The following is a 20,266-nucleotide window of genomic DNA, read 5'->3' on the forward strand; positions in this document are numbered from 1 at the left end:
ACCAGTTGCACCCGCCAAGCATGGCCAGAGCTTTTTATGCACTTTGGTGTATACATATGTGAAAACAAACCCACAAAAGAAGAAGTCACTACCAGTTGAAGCAGCACCCACCTAGGAACATCCTGACCTTTTTATACGCTTTGGGATATATGTGTGTCAATACACACATACACACAATTATCTTTTCTTAAACTTTACACACTGCTAAATGTCTTCTGAGTATCACAGAAAATACGAGGTAACCACCAAAACACGTTTTTTTGTTGTTTATGTTTCAGGATTATACTACAGGAATCTCAAGAGATTCTGGAAAATTCTCTAACCCACAACTATTTGTGGCATGCTTGATCATCAGAGATATTTCCAACCATGGTAAATAACATCATGGCGGACGAAACCATTACTGGGAGTTCTCAGATAAATATTTCTTGGATAGTCGCAGGGATCCAATACAACTTAAAAATATCTTGGGATATACCCGGAACTTATCCTGTAATCTTGGGTATCCCAGATATGAGTTAAACCTTAACAAATCCGGGTACAGGATAAGATGCAATGTCCACCCGTGGTGTTATGCCAACATGTTTCGGCCATTTGGAAAGCCCATAGAGGTCTACGGCCAATATCAGTACTACTATGATCCCTGCCTGGCTAATCACTCAAGCCTTGCAAATAATAAGACCTAATGTTCCTGAGATCACTATGGGCTTTCCGAATGGCTAAAACCTATTGTCTTAGGAACATGGGAGAATGGACACTGCATCTCACTCTATACCTGAATGTGTTAAGATTTTAATCATATCTGGGATACATATGATTAAAGGATGAGTTCTGGGTATATTCCAAGATATTTTTAAGTTGTATTTGGTTCCTCTGATTATCCAAGAAACATTTATGTAAGAACTCCCAGCAATGGCTGAGTCTGCCATGGTGGTATTAACCTGCCACCGTGTCACAAATCGCTGATGATGAAGCATGCCATTATAAATTGTGGGTGAGATGATTTTTCAAAATCTCTTGAGATTCCAATAGGATACTCTTGAAACACACACACAAGAAAGTTTCTTGGTGGTTACATGGCATTTTTATTGATAATATGTTGTGATGTGGAGGATATGTCTAGGCGTTTATCCCTCTTTCTCTTCAACTGTTAAATTACATGAGGTCGTCTTACCTGTGATGTGGTAGACCGAGTTGAACCCCAGTCCGAATCGCCCCACGGTATTGGGATCCTTCAGTTTGACACTGTTCCCTGTGCTCTGGATTCCTTCCCAGTCATCATCAGAGAAGGTGGCGTTGTTATATGCCAGCATAGCAGGACCTGATGATGGCAGAGAGAGAGATTAATCAATGGAGATAACAAAGGACGTGAAGGACACACTTTACAGGAATCTCAGTATCTGGAATGGTCAATAAATGTATTCCATTCACTTGACCCAGAAGAGGGAGCACGATCCAACTCAAACTAAAGAAGTAAAAATCCTCATTGCATCATTGAAGTCAAACATATCCTTCTCTCTATCAGTTAAAAGTAGCAAGGGAAAGTACTATGAACTGTCTAAGCTCAGAAAGGTGCATGAAGCACTACAGATGGACAGGATATTTACACAAAATTGGCTGGGATATTATAGAAAATCACTCTACACTAAAGAGTTAATATTTTTATCAGAGTAGATGCCTGGAAAAAGTACCAAAACGATTTCAAAGATAGCCTCGATTTGTAATTAGGCTCTGATGGGGCAGTGCCTATTCCATTTCTGTAGGCACCGCCCCATCAATTACACTTGGCACTTCATCTTATCTCCACCTAGTGACCTCTTTCCTGTCTTCATTCAATCACTAGTCTTGGGGCACGATTGGGAGTCTCTCCCGGTTCACCTAGAACTGTGAAGTGGTCTGTTATGAAATTCTTAGTGCAATAAAACATCTATTACTTAAATAAATTCAATAAAAAAGCAAGTTAAATTAACTTTAATCATTTTGAAGAGCCAACCATTTTCTGCTGACATTTAATCGGTGGCTATGTTGAGCATCATCAGGTTGTTAGTGATGGAAGACCTGGTCTACAGATCCAGGGAGCACATAGATAGGCTGCCTATGGAGCTTTCTCATGAAACAAGCAAGATCATGACAAAATGTTTGATAGAACTCTTTGCTCACTGCATTTGTAAGTTCCCATAAGCTGCAAGAAATTAACTTGTTTGGGAAGAAACCTATAGCCCTGCAGATTCACATAATAAATGCATTTTAAATCTGGGAGAGTTACTTTGTAGCTAAAATATTGCCTCAGGCTTAGGACTTCAGGTGTGCAAATCATTTTTACTAAATTCACATTAATCATAAATTTTCTCTATGTAGGTTTCCTCTTAGGATTTGAGGAAATATACTATTTCTGCTGAGTTTATGAAATACGAAAGCATTGATAACATAATTTATGAGTTTATTCTTAAACCTAAACTGGCAGATTTTTTAACAGGCAGAACATACTCCTTCGTTAGATTAATTACAAGCTGCATGCACATTTGCAGTTTTGTTCTCCTTCAGTTAGACCAAAATCCGCTGTTGAAAATCCCCTTCCCCGAAACATCCTACAGTGGTGTTTGGGAATTTTACACTTCATTTGAGAACGTATTCCAACTTATTTGCTTTTGTTTTAAATTCATGAATGGGTGGGCGCATCCACTGAAAGTCTTAGAGAAAACTTTGTCCTCCAACTTGGGTACAAATGTTCTTACCCAAACACTTGACTTACAACAATGAAAAAAACATTCTAATGGAGGAAATTCTACCAATGTATTTGCACTTTAAGCACATAAAATGTCACGGATGTGGCATTTACTAAGTGCACTTTATAAATTCAGGTGACCAAACCATGTTTTGAACATAGTCCTGCAACCCTAAGCAGGACAACTGGGGAAGTTACAGTGGGGGCCAACAGGGATGGAAAACTGCAACTCAAAGGTGTTACTCCATGAATTCTCATCAGGAAAATCGTTAACACTTCTAAACAGGTTCTGCTTTAGTTTGCATACCTTGGAACTTGTCTAAGTCTTCTGACCAGAGAGTTTCCTTTCCATAATCCCTCTCATCATGGACAAAAATGACTTCACTGGCACCAGCATCGTCTGCATTCTGGATCAACTCCTGGAAGCAGGTGTGAAGAAGAAAGAATGTTTTAATCCTTGACAAAGTGCTACTATACCATTCCACAACACATATCTTCTCTTAGCCACTTTCTTCACATTTACTCTTGGGCTAGATACAGTCCTATTGATGTACCACACAAGCTGAGCACTAATGAATAGGAACATATGCTGGGCAATGCAGGTCTAGCAGAAACAATGGTTTTTCAGAGTCTTTCTAAAAGAAAGAACATCCTGAATCTTCTTGAAAGCAGGAGTCAATTGTTTCTACTGTTCGGCTCCTAAAATGTGAGAAATTGACCCCCTTTTATTCTGGCTGTTTGCAGCAGCAGTTGTCCCAGAGAGCAAAGGGCAGCCAGGCTTATAGGATTGTATACATTTGGACCTACATGACCTCCCTGAGAGAAATGTAGGTACTTGAATTGAATTCTCTGCTCCACTGGTGGGCCGGAGCTTTTTACGTGCTTCTGACCATGTCCTACTATGGCAGGCAAGGGGAATTGCCAGTCTTAGGAAGCAAAGATTGTGGTAACTAAAGCTGCTACAAATTGCATAACGTATAGGCACAAAATGGAGGTCCCCCTTATTTGCATTAATACCTGCCCTCAGGATACTCTTCCGACAACAGATTCTTGGTGGTTCAGAAATACACTATTTCCTCTTTGGAGATGTCCAGGACAGGTCCAGTCACCTTTTATCAGGTCACTACACAGAAGGATGGCAGACAGGCAGCCTTGGAAGAAGCCCACCAAAATTTCCTCTGACTTTGGTATAAAGAATGAGGAAGGAAAAGATTTTCACAATGCAGTGTCTCCCAGAAATAGAATATCCTGGTGCTAAACTACTCCCCCGATCCATGTGGAGCAGCAAAGACAGGTTCGATAAACCATGTTTCCTGTAAAACGCAGAGGGATCGGGGATGGAATGTAAATACAGGACAGCAGGAGCGTTCCTCTGTTGGCCAAAAATGATTATGAATCATTAGGCGATTGGAGGTAGAGCAGTGAAGAGCCATTGAGGGAACACATTTAGAACAAGTATTGTTAAAATTAATAGTTTTGGTGTTGGCCACCAGCCTTCTGGCAGTTCTTGTATTGTTTTGTCATGGTTTGTGCAAAAAGTTATTGTCTGGTAATATGCCGAGCCCTCGTCAATCTGAAATAACACAATCATTTGCTACAGCCAAAAACTTTTTTTTGCTCTAAAAAACCCCCACACACATTACCATACTGCTCCCTAGAACTGAAGTGAGCTACTTCGGGTTTGGATGTGTTCCTTGTGAAAGGAAGGCATGCTCTAACTCTTAGTGAAATATGCCAATGGCTGAAGTGGATTGATGCATTGCTTGAAGGATACCAATAACAGACTAATATATGAAGTTGGTCTGAAACCCCTTTAATTAACTAAGGGCAAGATGTACGATGCTTTTTTCATGTGGTAAACGGGCCTATTCACAGAATCAGGGCATTTGCGACCGGAAAAAAGCATTTTTCAATATACCAAATTTTATTTTGCGATTTGATAACCTATGACCGAATCGTTAATAGGTTTGCGATTCAGCATTAGGAAGGGGCATGTTTAGAGCACCCCTTCCTAATAGGGACTCACAGTGGTATATGTGAATGTTTTGCCACTGTAAAGTGGTCACAAAACCTTCACATACTTCAAGTAGGTGTAACTCATTCAAAAACAGAAAGGAGTTCCCAAGGAACCACTTCCCCTTTGTGAATGGTTGAGGGAACGTTTTTTAAAAGCTGGCAGTGGTCCCACGGTCAACGGCCTACTCTTAAAAAATAAAACTGAAACGTTTCATTTTTCTTTTTGTAACACATCCCATTTTCCTTTAAGGAAAACGGGCTGCATTTTAAAAGAAGCATTTGCAATGCAATAGGTTTCGCATTTACGCGAGTTTCGGCTATTGGCATTATAAATGACAATGCCTTTTATTTATGTTTTAAAAACCAAAACATAAATAAAAGGCACTGTCATTTGCAATGGCAATAGCTCAAACTCACAGAAATGCGAGACCTATTGCATGGCAAATGCTTGTTTGAGACAGTGATGTGGCATATTCAATGATCTAGTCTAAACTTCAAGCTACATTTCTAAATTTGAATCTGTTTTAGATTCTTTAAGAGCATTACAATTTCTAGTTTTAATGTAAAATGCTTTGTCACTCAGACCTACAGTGTTCTATCTTTGTTTCCAATATTCCAAAAAGAGCTAAATCTGCAGTCGTAGAAGGACTATGAGGGTCACATGTGGTTCTATTGGAAGCAACAGGAAGAAAGAAAAAATGACAACGACGGACTGTTTAGAGGCATCAAAAGGCGCATGAAGTGATTTGCTTTCATTAATGATATACTATAATAAATGTTGATGTTTGAATAAAATAAAGAATGCATCAGCATCGCTCAGTAACATTGTGTACCACACAAAGGGGACCATATGGCAAGTGGTAAAACCAGCGGTAAGGCGTATTATGAAGTATCTGAGTAAAGAACAGGCCGCATGACTGACTATTTACAAAGCTACAAGTGGTTCCGTTGCGTAAGCACCACGAGGTACTAGTTTAGAACCAAAATATTTCTTCAGAATCACTATTGAATTATACCAAACAATCCTGAATGTACCACAACTACAACAATTTAATAAAAATATATAAATGTATTACTTATTTTGTTTTGATTTTTCTGTTTTTCAGACACATTTTGCAAACGCTTTGCACAAAAAATATATACAGGCTGTCTAAAAAAGGCACATCAAAGCCAATTCTTCTCCTATATTGTTATTTACTTCTAACACATCTCTTCAATTGTTTTCTTTTGGCTGAACATTATTGAACATTCCAGGATATGCCAATCCTGTTTTAGGATTCTACTTAGTCAAATAAAATAGAATTCCAAAGTGATGTTTTCTTTATTTCTTTATGTTCAATAAGAAAATAAATATTTTGAATTTAAACAACATGAACTCTCGGTGTCCTGATGTTCTTGTTTCAGCTGTTCCTAGTTCAGAATGTTTGTAAATGTTCTATGTTTACACCCCGAGGATGAGCCTGGATCACTCTGGTTTCACCTACTTCAGTGCTTTCGGCCAGTGATACTATGTCCCTGATAGTTTCACATATGTGGTCTCTCGTGTTCAAGATAGAAGGAGGTCAGGTCATAGGTGAGGTAATCCATGTCAGGTCATCGATGATGTAATCCAGGAAAGATCATAGTTGAGGTAATCCAGGAAAGGTCATAGGTGAGGAACTCCAGGTAAGGTCATAGGTGAGGTAATCCAGGTAAAGTCATCGATGATGTAATCAAGGTAAGGTCATTGATGATGTAATCCAGGAAAGATCATTTATGATGTAATACAGGAAAGGTCATCAATGAGGGAATCCAGGTGTGGGCATTGATTATGTAATCCAGGTAAGGGTAATCAGTGAAGTAATCCAGGAAAGGTCATCAATGAGGTGATCCAGCAAAGTTCATCGATGATGTAATCTAAGTAAATTCATGGGTGAGGTAATGCAGGAAAGGTGATCAATGATGGAATCCAGAAAAGGTCACTAATGAGAGAATCCAGGTAAGGTAATCAATGATGTAATCCAGGTAAGGACATCAATGAGGTAATCCAGGTAAGGTCATCAATGAGGTTATCCAGGAAAGAACATCATGGTAATAAGCATTTGTTAACTTTTGTTATGTTGACACAGAAAGTGTTGAGGGTCCTATTTTACGTGTTGCAACATCTTTGGGAGGGCGGAGCAATAGAAATGCTAAGCACCATTGGCAGAGTAAACAGAACAAGGTGGCTAGACAGGAAAAATTCATATCATCAATAACAGCAACGCAGTCAATATGTACTACGTAACCGCGGGATATATATACCAAAACAAATTTATTTTCTTTTTATCTAGTTTATCAGAATTTCAGAAACACAAGGACAAACCAAAGACTGTCACGACAGTGAATTCAAGGGTACAATATCTACAAATATACAATTTTACAAATATACAATACTTACAAAGTGAATGAAGCAAAACAAATAAGAACAAATAGGAATGACACACCAATAAACAATGAAGTAATTCAGTGTTCAAAAATCAATTGCATTTATATACAATGAAAAAATTCGTGCAAAAGCAGGGGTACAACCAGTCCATGGGACTATGAAACCAAGCGACAGGCGGGGGCAGATGGATTAGGACGCCTGCCTGCCTGACAGAACCCGTGGTTCAATGTTTATATTGGGTTGCACAGCTAGGATGCCAAGTAGTGGACAAAATCTTTTCCTAGATGCACCCTTTTGAGTAACCACAGGGTGGAGGTGTCGACACGTTTCGAACCAGAGTGTTAAAGGTTCTCTTCAGGACGGGGACTGGGAACAGTGAGTCTGCACGGGGCAAGGAGTTTGCCGTGGTGTCGGTAATTCGCAAAAGGGGTGATTGTTTCTGTGGTTGACCAAGTGTTAATCTCGTAGAGATGCTGCCCACCGCGCGGTACACGATCAAATTAGGGAACGGCTCACATTTTAACTGTGTTGTCTTTAGAAAGCTTAATAAGCGGCTTTGGCAGATTAGGGCGTCTGGTCACAGAGGCCAATTTGGAGCCGGCGGGCGGTTTCACAGTGAGCCGGGACTTGTTATTAGAGGATTCAATCTCTCGCTTCCGAGGGAACACATAGTCTATCAGTTAAGCACCATTGGCAGCATGGTTCATCGCATCAGAGAAGTGTTCAGGGGATCCTGGGAAAGGTAGTTTGTTAAATAAGGGCTGTCAAATGATTGGATGATTAAGAGGATGGAGAGAAGGTTCACAAAATAAAAAGGAAACGTCGTGAAGAGGTGGTTTACTATTTAGTAGAAAGGAAGAAAGGAACACACTGTGAAGATTTGGATATGTAAGTACTAGATATCTTTTGACTGAGGGGGTGTAGAATAATACAGTAAGAAGGGAATAATCTAGAATCACTGAATAAACTGTTTTGGTGTGTGGGAGAAGTCTGCTGAAGTACATTTTTTGATGGAGTGCTGTAAAAAATAGAGGGAAAACGTGTTATAGGAACTTAATATAATTTAGGCAACGATAAGCTTTGAAGTGAACTGATGCAGTAGGCCATATGATGTAACATTGTTTTTTTAAACATTTGCAGTGAAATCCCTGATGAAGGGCAGATAAATTGCCCGAAATGCATTGGATTAAGGATATTAAAATGTACCCGTCGTGTTACAGGAAGAAAAGGCCGGTTTTGGCAAACTGCAATATTTGAAAAATTGGGAACACATTAAACTGTCGCACATGTGATTGTCATCTAAGAACTGTATTGTCTAAAGGATTGGATTTTGGCAATAAAAAAGAAAAAGTAAAGTGAAAAACGAAGGAACCTTTTTTTGAGGTACATAACTGTGCCTCCGAAAAGGAGCGCAGAGACGCTCCATTCTTGTTTGAATTGTCATGGAAAGTGGTTGCAGGGCAATAACCACTATTTCTGGGCTGCACGCAAAAGGATCACAATTTGATGAAACTTTAACCCTCTGGATAAATTTGGTGTGCATTTCGTCATTCGTGTACGTAATCCAGGAAAGTTCATTGATGATGTGGTCCAGGTGAGGTCATCAATGAGGAAATCTTGGTGAGAGGATACGTGGTGTGGCAGGGAGACTCCCTCCTACAAATGAGTGCGCTGTTTTTCAATGAAACACAGCGGTTTCTTCTCCACTTTTTTCAAAATATCATATTCGAATTATTCCATATATAATCGATCAATAATCCATGCTAGATCTGTATTTGATTTGTAGTTTTATTTCACAATTTCATGTAAGATAATTTGCCAATCATCAAAACATCTTATGTTCCCAATGCATTTCGGGTCTCATACATTGGACCCTTCATCAGGGGGCTAAGGAATGAAAGGAAACAGGACCAATTAATTCACTGTCCAATGTATACATAATCAATATAACGATATATGTACTAACTTTGATTCTCAAACCTGGAATCTATGTCTGACTTCTCAATATTAATACATGAAAGCAATACAGTTGCACTTTTCTGAATTCGGACTAGTAGGTATATCGCTATGGTATAAAAACACATGAGCTGGTAGTACACGATCTCTTAACTGTGCTAGACATCAAAAACATCCGCTCGTTTTTCAGTTCAACTTACATTCGACCGTCCGGTCTGTAGCGCAGAGTATACTGGCGTCTCGGCGTTCACAATTTTGCGCACCAAAAGTCAAGAGATGACTATCGAGTAAAGTTTCACGCACGTGATCGGAAGGTCTTCCAATCACGGCAGAGTATTACTCCGGTCATGTGACAGGGTCCGTGTTGGCTTCACGGAAGTGAAAATAGGTGTAACAACAAGTTGCTTATGCGTATTGCGGTAGGTATGCAATCTATACTAATAGTTACAAAATGCTTTACCATGACAATATGAATATTCAAAAGAAATAAACACTGATAAACAAAATATAATGAATAATGAAGTTCAAATAACACTTCAAGGTTCACGGATATAGTTCAAACCCATAGTTGCCAATTTTACAAAAAACACGAATGTTCAATTCTATCATTGAGCCCAATGGGGTGGGCCGTATTAAGTTTTTTGATCCAGTGGTATTCGCATCTAAGTCTTTGCTTAGAAGGATCCAGGTTGCTGCGTGGAAAGATTCTCTCTAAGACCATATATCTGAGTTGGGAAATTTGATGTCGTGCTTCAAGCCAGTGGCATGCAATGGTAGATTTAGAGTTCATGAGTCTAATATTGCTCTTATGTTCAGTTATGCGTGTTTTTACTTTTCTTTCCGTCTGTCCTACATAGGTTTTGCCACACGGGCATTTGATGGCATACACGCAGTTCATCGTATCACATGTACTATTGTGTTTCAATTCAATTAGATGCCCTTTAGTGGGGTGAGTAAATTGGTTTCCGGTAATCACATTTCCACAATGGATGCAGTTTTGGCATTTTTGCATGCCTTTAAAGGTCATGGTAGTTTTCTTGGGGGTATTCAACGACCTTCCGATCACGTGCGTGAAACTTTACTCGATAGTCATCTCTTGACTTTTGGTGCGCAAAATTGTGAACGCCGAGACGCCAGTATACTCTGCGCTACAGATCGGACGGTCGAATGTAAGTTGAACTGAAAAACGAGCGGATGTTTTTGATGTCTAGCACAGTTAAGAGATCGTGTACTACCAGCTCATGTGTTTTTATACCATAGCGATATACCTACTAGTCCGAATTTAGAAAAGTGCAACTGTATTGCTTTCATGTATTAATATTGAGAAGTCAGACATAGATTCCAGGTTTGAGAATCAAAGTTAGTACATATATCGTTATATTGATTATGTATACATTGGACAGTGAATTAATTGGTCCTGTTTCCTTTCATTCCTTAGCCCCCTGATGAAGGGTCCAATGTATGAGACCCGAAATGCATTGGGAACATAAGATGTTTTGATGATTGGCAAATTATCTTACATGAAATTGTGAAATAAAACTACAAATCAAATACAGATCTAGCATGGATTATTGATCGATTATATATGGAATAATTCGAATATGATATTTTGAAAAAAGTGGAGAAGAAACCGTTGTGTTTCATTGAAAAACAGCGCACTCATTTGTAGGAGGGAGTCTCCCTGCCACACCACGTATCCTGTTATTGCAAGACAAGGGCTAGGACGCCTTGTGACATGAGTTGCGCTAACTAAGAACTACTACAATACATGTTCATAAAACTTTACCACTACAGAGTGCACCAGGATAACAAGCTTCCAGAAATCTTGGTGAGGTCATCGATGATGTAATCCAGGGAAATAGAAAACAGAGGACTTGTTTCCAGATGGGGACTTTATTTTGACAACCTATTGTCTTTTAGGAGTTGTAGTCTTGGATTCTTTGCACTGAACCAACTGTACTAACACAGCTGATCTCAATGATGTGAAAAAGAAAATAAGTCCTAGAGGCTGAAATATGGGATCCTAACATGATAGAGCTAAGTGGCATCTCTACATGCACACCATCCCTTAATGTTATGTTATAGTTATTTCTATAGTCACACTTATCTCCCGAAGTGTATCCAGGCGCTGGAGCAAGTGCGTAGGCCATCTGTTTGGGGTCAATAGAAGAGCCATGTCTTGAGCCTCTTGCAGGTCTCAAGAAGAAAGGACGCGGCCCTAAGATGAAGAGGGAGGCTGTTGCATGTTTTGGGTGCAAGGTATGAGAAGGCAAGCCCTCCTGTTCTGCTTCTATGGATGCGGGGTGTGTTAGAGAGAGAGAGAGTGTAGGTATCTGATGGGTTGGTTGAAGAGGAGGTGGCAGCTGAGGTATGCTGGTCCTATGTTGTGCAGGGCCTCGTAGGCATCCGTTAGGAGCCTAAATTGGCAGCATTTGTGTTTTTGCAGCCAGTGGAGTTCTCTGAGGTGTGGTGTGAAGTGGGTACGACATGGGAGACCCAGGACAAGTCTAGCTGTGGATGGTCTCAAGTCGGTGGAGGAGGTGGGCTGGTATTCCTGCATAGAGAGTGCTGCTGTAGTATAGACTGCTAGTGACGAGGGCTTGAGTAAAAATACGCCTAGTGTTCATGGGGATCCATTTGAAGATTTTTTTCCAAGGTGCTTTCTGGTGCTGGGCACATGCAGATCTCAGAGCCAGGCAGTGGCGATTGTAGCAAAGCAGCCAGAACGAGCTGACCACTGCATCCTAGAGTGTTCACTTTGGGCCATCTATAGTCCAACAATAAATGCTTCTTGACGCAATAACACAGCTATCCCGTATAAATCTCCTGGATCGCAAGCGCCAAGATGGAAGGACAACAATGCACAAATGTTGACGGCTTGGTTTTTAAAAGAGAACTTGCAGCCTTTAGGACTTTGAGCCGCTCCAAAAGTCACGCGATAAAGAAAACTGGCAGTAACTCACTGCCCTCTATACCACAGGGGGTCTGGGAGAAGGGTCTAGGCGCTCATAGCGGCAGAACAAAGGCCTGATTTCCTGGAGTGGGTCAGTTTGATTGAGTAGGTTAGTTTAGGAAAAGCCATGTCTTTAACAGCTTTCTGAACCCAAGTAATGTTGGACAGCGCTTGATGTTTATTGGAAGAGAATTCCATAGTTTTGCTGTCTCAAGAAAAAAGCTTCTTCCGCCCCAGTTAGCTTTCCTGTACTTTGGAGTCTGAAGAAGTTTGTTCTGTGCTGAGCGAAGATGTCTTGAGGGGTGGTACCAGGTAAGATGTTGTTTCAGAAAGGCTGGGCCCAGACCATGTAATGCCTTATATGCCAGGCAGAGAGACCTACAGCCATATTCATCAACATGAATTGCGCTCGCAAATGGCCAGATTCTGAGAATCTGGCCGTTTGCGAGTGCGATTTTTGAATTTGGGATTCATCATCCCAAATACAAAAATCGCTATTACCGAAATCGCATATTTGCGAGGAATTGGATTTAAGGAATCTCTAATAGAGATTCCTTAAATCCAATTCATCAACCATTTGGAAATTGCGAATTCGCAATATTTGGTCGCAATTTACCACCAAGTCTGACTTGGTGGTAAATTGCGAAAAAAGAGTAAAAAGCACTTTAGTGCATTTTTCTCTTTTGCATGTTACACACACCCATGTCCTCTGGACATGTGTGTGCGCAACACCTGTTCAAATGTGCATTTGAGGGGTGCTACAGGGTGTCCTTTGGACACCCCTGGCACCCTTCAAATCGCAATCTTATTTGCGATTAGCAAATTGCTAATCGCAAATAAGGAATACTCCCCATTCATTCCTATGGGCCTTTTGGCCCATAGGAATGAATGGGGAGTTTTTCCTTATTTGCGATTAGCAATTTGCTAATCGCAAATAAGGAATCAGTAGGAATCGCAATAAATTTTGCTAATCCTACATGAATCCCGTTTTGCGAGTCCTTAATAGCGAATCGCTATAATTCGCTATTAGGGCCTCGCAAAACGGGAGATTGATGAATCAGGCTGCTAAAGTCTATTCTTTTTTTTTCATGGGGAGCCAATGGAGTTTTTTTAGGCCTTCTGAGATGGACTGAAATTTAGCGATGTTCAGTATTACTCTGTCAGCTGCATTTTGAGCCCGTTGGAGCTTGACCAGATGTTGTTTTTGGATGCCTAAGTATAGGGCATTTCCGTAGTCTAGTTTAGCCAGCGCTAAAACTGTGACTAACGTTTTCACTGCCTCTGGAGGAATTAAGGTGCTTATTTTACGTATGGATTTCAACGTCAGGAATGTCATTGATAAGACTTTGTTGACCTGATGTTGAAAGGACAATTTGTCATCAAAGATGACGCCCAGGTTCCTCACTTTTTGAATTGGGGTGGGGAGCGCACCCATGTTGTGTGGCCACCAGTTCTGAGCCCAAAAGGAAGTGTCTAATCCAAATAGCAGAACCTCAGTTTTAGAGCTGTTTAGCTTCAGACAATTCGACCCCATCCATAGGTTTATGTGATGCATACATTGTCTAAAGTTATCTGCTGTGTCTTTAGGGCTGCTTGAGATTGATACCACAATTTGGGTATTATCGGCATAAGATATTAGTTTAAACCCATGTTTCCTGATGATGTAGGCTAGATGCGTTACGTGGAGATTAAACAACGTAGGGCTCAGTGCGGAGCCCTGCGGCACTCCACAAGGTAGCGTAAATTCTTCTGAGCGAGAGGTGCCGACCTGGACATATTGGTTTCTGTTGTTCAGATAGGATTTGATCAATTTTAAGGCAGAGTTCTTGACTCCTGCATCTTCGGTCCGTTTGATTAGTATAGCATGGTTCACGGTGTCAAAAGCCGCCGACAAATCCAATAGGATTAGGGCGGCTCTGGCTCCCGTGTCTAGAATTGCCCGGATTTCTTCAGTTGCCGTGACCAGAGCAGTTTCTGTGCTGTGCCCCGGTCGGAATCCACACTGGGAGGAGTCCAGTATGTCTGCCGAGGAGATGAAAGCTGTTAATTGAGAGTTGAGCACTTTTTCCAGTACTTTAGCTGGAAAAGGGATTATAGCTATAGGCCTTTAGCTACTGGGTTCATTAGGATCTGCGCTGGCCTTTTTTAGTAGAGGCAGGATTGACACTGTTTTCCATGCATCAGGAAAGATGCCAGAGGTTATTACTTCTTTGTAAAGTGGGCTAAGTTGTTCGCTAAAAGTCTCTGGTGCCATGTGAAAAATCATGGGTGGACATGGGTCCGATGGTGCTCCAGATTTAATGGATTTGATGGTTTGAGTAGTTAGTTCAGTGCTTGGTGGATTGAAGGAGTCCAGGATGAAGTTGGGGGGGGGGGGGGAGTTTTTGGAGCGGAGATGGTTGTCATGTCATCATTTCCGTCTGAGAGAGACTGAAAGATGGTGAGCACCTTGTCCTTGAAATATCCTGCAAGTTGATTGCAGAAAGACTCACTAGTGTCTGTTTCTGGTGGTTCTGGGAGTTTGATGAGTTCCTTTAACCCCTTCCATGCTGATGACGACCCCCAGTCGTCATGCATCAAGGTGCTCGTGTGCTGAAGACAGCTGGCGGCCGTCATGAACCCGCTTATTCTTTAGAAGTGCCGCACAGGCGCAAAATCGCGGCCGCGCCCAAGGGGTTACCGTTGAGAATAGTTCTTTACTAGAATTGCCTGCTTGTTGTATTTTTTCTGAGTAGTATTAACTTTTTTTGTCCATTATCCTTTTTTTATAAGTGTTCAGTGATTGGGCATATATTTCTCTGTCAGCAATAGGATAGTTGCCTCTCCATCGCCGCTCGGCTTTTCCACAAATCTGCTTCGGTTTGCGCAAGGTCTCGCAGAACCAGGGTTCTGATTTCTTTGTGCGCTTACTAGTGACACTCCTTTCCGGTGCCAGCAGGTCTATTGTGGACTTAACCCAGTTGTAAAAACTGTTTGCTGCTAGGTTTGACTCTGCTTTAAGGTCAGGATAAGAGGATGCTAAGATGTGTTGCAACTGATGGGGAACAATGTTCTTTAAATTGCGTTTTGTTAGTGTTTTGTGAGGGATGTGAGGGTTTGGCGTGTGGTGTATGGTGGTTACTGTGAAAAGGATGGCTCTGTGATCTGACCATGGCAATGGCAGCACTTCTGTTATTTTGAGGTGAGGGTTAGATGTAAATATCCCATCCAAAGTGTGGCCAGCGTCATGTGTCGGGTGCCTGATTTTTTTCTCTAACGCTGCGCTGGCCATTGCCTCTGTTAGTGATAGTGTATTGTGGTCTGCTAGATTTTCAAATTGATAATTAAAATCACCTAGTATGCAGTAATCCTCAGAGTCAGTGCTAGCTTCTAATATTGGGCTTAAAATGTCTTCAAATTTTCATTTGTTAGTCGTGCATGGGGGTCTATATAGTAATGTTCCGTGGAAGGTGTAATTGTCACTTAGAATGATGCGAAAGGAAAGCAGCTCACAATCTGAGCTGCTGCCTGCTGGGGAGCCTTTAGCATCCAAAGAGTTGTTCACTATAATTGCTAATCCGCCCCTCCTTATGGATGGTCTGTTGTTTTTTATGATTGAGAAACCTTGGGATATAGCTAGGGCCAGATCAGCATCTGATGTGCTGTTTGCCCAAGTTTCTGTAACAAAAGCCATGTCCACTTCGTGGGCAGACAGTAGTTCCGCAAATTCGACATTATGGTTTATCAAAGAATGGGTATTGATAAGTAGTCCTATAAACGTTTTGGGAGCAGATTTATGTTCACGAGGGACAAGTTCCGTTTTTGAGCAGGCCCTCGTCTTTGTAAACCAAAACTTAATGTTGCAATGTGGGCATGACTTAGGCTCTACTAGAGGGTCAATCCTATGACATGGTGCTGTAAGATTAAATTTGTTGCGACTTCGTTGAGAGGCATTAGTATTTGTCCGTTTCATCTCCCCTTCCGAGGTGTCGTGGCCAGGGGTTCTGGCCCTGGGCCCGGTCCAGGAGCAGACGGGCTTGCCTTTGGCGCGCCTTCGGCACGCCGGCGGCGCGCCTGCTGCGCGCGTCCGCTGCTACATCCTGCTTTTATGTAAATGCAGCAGAGAGATGGCGCACAGGCAAGAGTCTGCCTCCTCTGACCCGGAAGTCAGCTAGAGTAGTTCAGGTTCAAACTGCCCTCCACAACAAACGGCACACACCACGGTGGAACAGGGCTTAGAACTGGCACAGGAAGGTAAGAGAATAAATTGGCAGCGCTACTTAAGAACAAGTTTCGTTTTTTTTAAAAACAAGTTTTAAAAAATTACAATATAGCAAACGATGTTCCTCAGTGTATCAGTTGCTGGCAAGCCTAATCGTTGCTCAGCACTTAGATGCGGATGAGGCGGTCCGGTGTGTTGCTCATTATTTTTTGATATGTTGAAGAGACTGCCTTAATGGGCATAGGGTCAAGGAACAGCCGGCCCTCCATAGGGGAGTGGTCCGGTAATTGTTCACCCTCAGGTAGGTGGTAGTGGGGTGCATGCTTTGCTTTAATTGCAGGTATCGGAATGCCTCCCTATAGTCTAGGTCATACTATGTCTGCAACTCACTAAAGGTTAATAGTGAACCCCCTCTCCAGAAGTTCCCCCGCTTATCTATGCCTATTAAATGCCAGCATGTGTGGCTGTGCAGCTTCTTCACCTCTCCCAGACTATCACTGTCCCATAATGGGGTCTCTGCTGTAAGCTTATTATCCCTTCCCAGGTGTCGGTTGGCTGCTTTCAATGCCTGTAGTACTGTTTGGGTATGAAATTAGAGCGTTCCTTTCTTTGCCCCCCCTTACCCCTGACCCCTGGCCCAGTGGTCTACCCTAAGGCCAGATTGTCTCTCCCACCAAACACCCAGTCATTTACCACTATTAGTTGGGCCGCCCAGAAGTAGGCTCAGAGGTCCGATACCACTATGCCTCCGTCATAGTATCCCAGCTGTAATTTTACTAGGAATACTCGTGCCTCTCCCCCATCCCATAGTAGCACCCTCAGTGTGCTGTTGACTTTGCTGAAGTATATGTCCAGGACCTTATATGGGGTGTTTTGGAGCACGTAGATCATGAGTGAGGGATCATCCTTTTGAAAAGTACAACTTTTCCCATTAGGGAAATGGGTGGCATGCTCCAGTGGGCCGCGTCTGCTTGAAAGCGCTCTATTTGGGGGAGCAAGTTGTACTGGAAAAAGTCTCTCACTTTTACATATGTAAACACCCAGATATTGGAATCCCTCCCCCATTACCCGGATCAGACATCGGATGGGCAGGTCCAGGTCTCCCATTGAGAGCGGGAAAACTAGGGACTGGTCCCATTTGATTTGATAGCCCCAGTAGCTCACAGAGAGGTTAAAGATGTGGATGGTTCTCGGTATCGAGGAGCAGACCTTGCCACATAGAGCAGGATGTCATATGCATACAGGGATATTCATTCCTTCCATTCTTCTCCTCCAACAACGCACCTGATCAAGAGGTCCCCTCGTATCCAGTTGCCAGGGGCGCCAGGGCGAAGATCATAAGCAACATGGGGTACGCCTGGTGCATGCCCTTGCTCAGCATGAACATCCAGGAGTTTTTGCCATTCACCCATACCCTGGCCAGCTGCTCAGTGTAGAGTAGGTGAACATAGGAGCAAAGCTTAAGGCCAAAACACAATCTGGGCAGAACTGCGAGGAAAAATTCCAATTCGACACTGTTAAATGCCATTCTTGCATCCAATGAGAGGACAACAGCATTCTCCACTCCTGATTTCACCATCAGGTACATTACTCCATAGAGAAGTCTCAAGTTGAGACGGGTATTAAGCGGTTTGCCAGGACCTTAGCCAACACCTTGGGCTTCATTTTGAGCAGCGATATGTGGAGGTAGGAACTGCAGTCCGTCACCGGTTTACATATCTTTGGGATTACTACTATTGTGGCTACTCTTTAATCTTCTGGGAGAGTCCCTGAGTCTCTACTAGCCAGGAACATATTGAGGAGATGAGGAGGGATCTTGTGGGACACACGTATAAACAGCTCCAGGGGGAGGCTGTTCGGCCCCGACACCTTCCCTGACTGCAGCTCCCAAAGTACCCCTTCTATTTCCGCTACCGTCAGGTCGACCTCCAGAGTCTCCCTATCCTCCCTTGAGAGTGTGTCCAGTGCCATTGTTTACATGAGTCTGCACAGTCTGACCGGGATCTACTGGATTTTGAGCTGTACGTGATAAGCTACGATTGTCTCTGCCATTTCCCCACCTCTAGTATGCATTCCCTGTGCAGGGTCGTGGATCTCGGTCACCCAGTTTCTGACCCTATCTCGTTTATCTAGTCAGGCAATAAGTTTGCTGGCTTTGTCTCCCACATCGTAGAGTCTCCTTTGCACCACCAGGGCGTGGGCCCTTTCTGCGTTTTCAGCTATATCTTTAGTTCTTGTTGCCTGAGGCGTAGTTGACCTCTCAAGTCTACCTTCTGAGCTCCTCCCTTTAATATCTCGGTCTCCAATTCTTTGATACTTCATTCCAGGTTTTGGTTTCGCCACTTTTCTTCCTTTTTTTACCCCGATTAGAGCCTGAACCCATTCCTGTATTGCCACCTTATGTGCCTCCCACAGGGTGTTGTGCAAATCTACCGAACCTTCAATCTGTTGGAAGTATCTCTCTGTGCTTTCCATTAGCTGATCTTTTAGTTGTCTATCTTTCAAGTGCCACAGTGCTATTCAGGGTGGTAGGACGTTATCTACCGCTTGACCTACGAACCAGGTTAACACCGGGGAATGGTCTGAAATACCCTGCGCTAGGTGCTGAGTGTCCCAGAAGCGACCTATCCCATCGCGGAGGGTGAACAGGCAGTCTAGTCTTGAGAGGCTGCCATGCCATGCTGCTAGGTGTGTGTATTGCCGTTCCCTCTTGTTTTGGGACCTCCATAAGTCAGTCCATCCCACTGCCTCCGTGAAGTTGCTAAGGGGGGGCGTGGGGGGTTCCACTCCTGATCTCCCCTCTTTCAGGCCATATATCTAGCATTGTGGACATGACATTAGTCATGTCTCCTCCTAGGATCAGGAGTCCATTTGGCAGGTCTAGTAGGGTCGCTCTAAGGGAGGTGAGGGTGCCTCTCTGTATTGCTGGTGGGGCATAGGCTGAACCCGGATTTTGGACTTGCCCCACCCACTTTCCCGTTTGAAGCACAAATCTACCTTGGGGGACTCTCCAGGTTCGCTCTGGGGTATATGCCGTTGCCAACCAGAGTAGGATACCCGGGCCCCATGACTCAGAGGAGTAGCCCTCATGTGCAATGAGTGTGTACCCCCACCTACCCAGGGCCTTGCATGTCTGTCTCCTTAGGTGGGTTTCCTGCAGGAAAACTAGGTTGGGCTTTTGGAATTTTATATATTCCAGTACTAGTGTACGCTTAATCTCTGCCTCCAGTCCTTTTACATTCCTGTACATAATTTTATGTGCAGACTGGTTGGGTGCCCATGCCATGTATCACTACAATAATTGTAATAATTTTAGGTCAGGATCACTGGTTCTGTTGTAGACTCGAGGCTCCTCCCCATCTCTTGAGATATCTTTTGATTTGTTAAATTCTTCACAACTGCTACTAAAACTATGTGTAACTGAACTGTTCCCCAAGTCCCCCCTCCCTGCTACCCTGCCCTGTGGGATTTGAACTGCCCACCACCCCAATTTGCAAAGCAGCTGTCCCCCTCAAGTGTAACATAGCCATATTAGGGGGTTGCCTGCTCCACCCTGTCTACAATGTGAGTTCTTGCAACCCTGCTGACCCTCTGTGGGCAACAGGAGCGCCAAGTCTATTTCCAAGTGCTCAGGCGGGGACACACCATCCCCCCCCCCCCGGTCCATCTCGCCTGGAAGAGCAAAGAAGTCCCCAAGAGCTGGGCTTGACCTCATTTCGTCCCACCCCACCTACTTGCAGTTTCTTCTTGTGTCCAAGTTTTAAGGTTTTCCTGGGTTTACATCATCGTCCTGTCGGTTTTCTTCTTCACTCTGAGAACCCCCATCATGGCTGTTGCAGGGGTGGGCCCTTCACAGGGCCCTCCGGAATCCACCCTACTGCATTTGCCGCCCATCCAGCCAGTCCCAGACTTCTGCTGGTGAGTGGAAAACCAGGATTTCCCCTCTGCGAGGATTTGCAGCTTGGCAGGGAACAGTATCATATACTTCAGTTCATTATCTCTGAGGGC

At 43.0% G+C, this 20,266-nt stretch overlaps 1 protein-coding gene across 1 annotated transcript in view; it reads right to left on the minus strand.

Moving 5' to 3' along the window:
- The window catches only part of LOC147701799 (sacsin-like), a 305,895-nt gene that overhangs the window by 232,618 nt on the left and 53,011 nt on the right, over positions 1 to 20,266 (minus strand). Inside the window, 2 exon segments of the mRNA XM_086930425.1 lie at positions 1,175 to 1,321; positions 3,033 to 3,144. Coding sequence (XP_086786551.1) covers positions 1,175 to 1,321; positions 3,033 to 3,144 — 259 coding nt within the window.

Source organism: Lissotriton vulgaris, chromosome 7, assembly GCF_964263255.1.
Source record: "Lissotriton vulgaris chromosome 7, aLisVul1.2, whole genome shotgun sequence".
Lineage (NCBI taxonomy): Eukaryota > Metazoa > Chordata > Amphibia > Caudata > Salamandridae > Lissotriton > Lissotriton vulgaris.